Raw genomic sequence first — 5000 nt, forward strand, 5'->3', positions numbered from 1 at the left:
GGACTTCCAAAGTGCCACGGGACTTCCATAGTGCTACGGGACTTCCAAAGTGCCACGGGACTTCCATAGTGCCATGGGACTTCCAAAGTGCTACGGGCCTTCCATAGTGCCATGGGACTTCCAAAGTGCCACGGGGCTTCCATAGTGCCACGGGGCTTCCATAGTGCCACTGGACTTCCATACTGCCACGGGGCTTCAATAATGCCACGGGACTTCCAAAGTGCCACGGGGCTTCCATAGTGCCAAGGGACTTCAATAGTGCCACGGGACTTCCATAGTACCATTGGAATTCCACAGTGCCATGGGACTTCCATAATGCCATGGACCATCCAAAGTGCTACGGAACTTCCATAGTGCCATTGGAATTCCATAGTCCCATGGGGTTTCCACAGCGCCAAGGGACTTCCATAGCGCAACAGTGCTACAGGGATTCCACATGTACCACAGGACTTCCTTAGTGCCATTGGAATTCCATAGTGCCATGGGACTTCCGAAGTGCCACGGGACTTCCATAGTGCCATTGGAATTCCACAGTGCCACAGGACTTCCAAAGTGTCACGGGGCTTCCATAGTGCCACGGGACTTCAATAGTGAGTCTTTGCGTCAGACTCACTGTTCAACATATGTCTTCGAGTCAGAGTCACTGTTCAACATGTGTTTACATCAGACTCACTGTTCAACATATGTCTTTGCGTCAGACTCACTGTTCAACATGTGCCTTTGCATCAGACTCACTACTCAACATATATCCTCACGTCAGACTCACTGCTCAATATTCGTTTTTGCATCAAACTCACTGCTGAACATGTCTTCACGTCAGACTCACTGTTCAACATAAGTCTTTGCGTCAGACTCACTGTTCAACATACGTCTTCGCATCAGACTCACTGTTCAACATGTCTTCTCTTCAGACTCACTGTTCAACATATGTCTTCTCTTCAGACTCACTGTTCAACATATGTCTTCTCTTCAGACTCACTGTTCAACATATGTCTTCTCTTCAGACTCACTGTTCAACATATGTCTTCTCTTCAGACTCCCTGTTCAACATACGTCTTCGTGTCAAACTCACTGTTCAACATATGTCTTCTCTTCAGACTCACTGTTCAACATATGTCTTCGCATCAGACTCACTGTTCAACATATGTCTTCTCTTCAGACTCACTGTTCAACATGTCTTCTCTTCAGACTCACTGTTCAAAATATGTCTTCTCTTCAGACTCACTGTTCAACATATGTCTTCTCTTCAGACTCACTGTTCAACATACATCTTCGCGTTAAGACTCACTGTTCAACATATGTCTTCTCTTCAGACTCACTGTTCACCATACGTCTTCGCGTCACTGTTCAACATACATCTTCGCGTTAGACTCACTGTTCAACATACATATTCGTGTTAGACTCACTGTTCAACATACATCTTTGCGTCTGACTCATTGTCCAACATATGCCTGTGCATCAGACTCACTGTTCAACATATGTCTTCATGTCAGACTCACTGTTCAACATATGTCTTCACGTCAGACTCACTGTTCAACATATGTCTTCAAGTCAGACTCACTGTTCAACATACATCAGACTCACTGTTCAACATATGTCTTCACGTTAGACTCACTGTTCAACATATGTCTTCATGTCAGACTCACTGTTCAACATATGTCTTCACGTCAGACTCACTGTTCAACATACATCTTCACGTCAGACTCACTGTTCAACATATGTCTTCACGTCAGACTCACTGTTCAACATATGTCTTCACGTCAGACTCACTGTTCAACATATGTCTTCATCAGACTCACTGTTCAACATATGTCTTCATGTCAGACTCACTGTTCAACATATGTCTTCACGTCAGACTCACTGTTCAACATATGTCTTCAAGTCAGACTCACTGTTCAACATATGTCTTCATGTCAGACTCACTGTTCAACATATGTCTTCACGTCAGACTCACTGTTCAACATATGTCCAAACGTCATTTTTAAGAACAGACAATTTCAAAGGTAACAGTGTGATCTATCTATATATACTTCTGTTTCCTCATGAGCTCATGAAGGGGGTTGCTCCGAAAAAGCCCTGGAATCCCATTTCACAGCAATATTTTGCGATGAGACCCTATGCCCCTGCCCAAATTCTGTGCCAAAAATGATTTAAATCGCTGGGGATAGAACTCTGTCTCCTCACTAGTGAGGCAAACTTGATAACTGATTATATCTTGGCGAGGAACCGTTGTTCTAAAATGGCCAATTATAGCTTAATCGAAATCTTCTCCAGGTGAAAACTGAGAAGGGTACAGGGAATAATATCAGGAAAGGAGCACAATAAGATTTGTTATCATGCAGATATGCCCACTTTTTAAAAATATGGCTGGGTCCGTAGTCAGAATTGTACAGACTACACCAACCTACCGTCTCCTATTCTCTCTACATGACTAAACCACCTAACAACACCCTGATCGACTTTTCCATTCCTCCTTACTCAACTTAAAGTATAGACACAGTTCGTTTCTCCATTTTTTTTCTATCTCGTTTGCATTAAAAATCAACATCTCACTGAAATAACAGAATTGGCTTAACATTTGCTCAAGCATTCAAAAGCATTCTTCCTTCTTACGATACTCTCTGCAAGCGGTCTTCTACTTTTCGAACTGCGGAGATGCAATGCATTACTATTTTAATACAATTCTCCTTGTATTTTAATACTTTACTTGCATTTTCATCTATTTATTTATTAATTTAATTTATTTTCTTTCTAATATCTGATCTCTTCTTTCTGTATTTCCCTTTACCTTTTCATACTTCTTGAAAATGAAAAACATTTTCTCTGGAAGCTTGAATTTCAAGTCAGTGGCCCCTGTGGTGGGCATGTTTCATAAGAATAGGGTTCAACTTCTGAAAAATACTAATAATAATTATCTTTCCTATCAACCCAGTATCACTGGTTCCATTTATACCCAATTAGTATTTGAATCAAACACCCACACACACATTATATACATATATATAATAATAATATCAGAAGAGGTTTCGAGTAATGAAGATGGATGTTCATATTACGAAGGGAATCCTTTCCTTGATGCTGGTCTTTCCCACAACTCGGCAAAAATCACGCTGGCTATTATGTGCACACATGCAACTGCACATATATTTAAAAAAAGAAAGAAATTCTCGTACAGTTTGGGTATCAATGAGCTGTCTGCTTGCACTCGTAACACTGACAGCTTAAAACCAAAAGGATATTATCCCTTCTTCATGGATGAACTAGCAACACTGACAGCTTAAAACCAATAGGGAAACTGTCCCTTTGAAATGGATGAACTAAACTAAAATCGCATAAACCTAATTTGAGATTTTTGTCCAGTAAATTGACGTCACTTTCTCCCTAAGGACCTTTCTCTGTCGCTTACCTGGACACGAGCCTCAGAGAGGTTTATCCTGCAGGCGACTTCCTCCCTCAGGAATACGTCAGGGTAGTGAGTCCTCTGGAACAGGGCTTCCAGTTCGCTGAGCTGCTGGGCGGTGAAAGTCGTCCTGTTACGTCGCTGGAAAGACGAAAGATTCCAAAATGAGTTATTTTCAGTACGGGAATGGAATATGGCGTATAGAGTTTTGGTCAAAGGACAAGCGGCTAGGACCCACGAGGTCATTCAGCGCTAACTGGAAAATTGAGCGTCAGAGGTTTGATAGGTGAACAGGAGGAAAATCTTGCAGTTGCATTATGAAACAAGTAAGATAGAAAAGAGAAATAAATGGCGGTACAGTAAAAGGAACGAAAGGGGTTGCAGCTAGGGGTCTGAGGAAGGGACGTTGCAAAGAACCTTGAGTAATGCCTACAGTGCACCAAGTGAGATGCACTGACGGCGCTACCCCTTTTCAATACGGGGTATTCCAGCCCTCAAAATGCGTTCCAACACATGCACGTAGCTTTCAGTATAGGTACCTATAGAGCAGTTTTGCCAGACACTGAATTTCAAGAACTCTTACGGGGCTGCCACGAAGGATTAGTTAGTCATTTTATTTGTAAAATTTAATTTTTGTAACTTAGATTTAACTTATGATTAGTTAGTAATTTTATATGTAAAATTTATTTGTTGTATATTAGGTTTTATTTAAGATTATTTAGTAATTTATATGTGAAACTAATTTTTTGTATATTAGGTTTTATTAAAGATTAGTTAGAAATTTTATATGTAAAATTTATTTAATGTAAATTAGATTTAACTTGCGGTTAATTAGTAATTTTAAATGTAAAATTTACTGACCGTGAATTAGATTTAACTTACGATTAGTTAGTAATTTTATATGTACAATTTATTTTTTGTTAATTAATTTCATTTAAGAGGTTGAAGTGTTGCAAAAATTTTAGAATTGTTTCAAAAGAAAAATTGTTATTTTCAGCTAAAATTTCTTGAGAGAGAGAGAGAGAGAGAGAGAGAGAGAGAGAGAGAGAGAGAGAGAGAGAGAGAGAGAGAGAGAATATTAAAACTATAACCCGATGTCGAGGATATAACATTCGTACGTATAATTACAGAACACGAACCGATCATACTAAGAAAACATCTAGGATACAGAGGATAAACCTTCACGAGATTTTATTTTAAAAGGGACTCTTCCAGGGCTGGCCCGAAGGATTAGTTAGTAAATTTATATTCTATCTCAGATGTTGCAGTCATACAGGTTTTGAATTGTTTCTAGAAAAAATGTTTCATTTCCAGCTAAAACGTCTTCCATTGTATGGATTTTATAATACAAGTTTCTTGGGCGTTGATATGTCAGGCATTCCGTTAAAATAAGCCTTGCAGATACTTGCGTTCGGCATATATCACAAACTGGTGGGAAACTGTCTGGTGCGTACATTAAAAAAACTGTGTCAGAATACTACGTTTATTCTCAATCTTGTTAAGAGTACTTCTTGTTTTCTACTATTTCTTGAAGATCTGTAATTAATATTCCTTAATTTTAAAAAAATATTAAATATATATTCGAAAATAAATCTCTACA

General features: G+C 39.3%; 1 protein-coding gene across 1 annotated transcript in view; it reads right to left on the reverse strand.

The window, feature by feature from the left end:
- LOC136855898 (dorsal root ganglia homeobox protein-like) overlaps nt 1-5000 on the reverse strand; it is a 41016-nt gene that overhangs the window by 15453 nt on the left and 20563 nt on the right. The window contains exon 2 of the mRNA XM_067133338.1: nt 3407-3541. Coding sequence (XP_066989439.1) covers nt 3407-3541 — 135 coding nt within the window. The remainder of the gene's footprint in view (nt 1-3406; nt 3542-5000) is intronic.

The sequence above is a fragment of the Macrobrachium rosenbergii genome, chromosome 33, assembly GCF_040412425.1.
Source record: "Macrobrachium rosenbergii isolate ZJJX-2024 chromosome 33, ASM4041242v1, whole genome shotgun sequence".
Lineage (NCBI taxonomy): Eukaryota > Metazoa > Arthropoda > Malacostraca > Decapoda > Palaemonidae > Macrobrachium > Macrobrachium rosenbergii.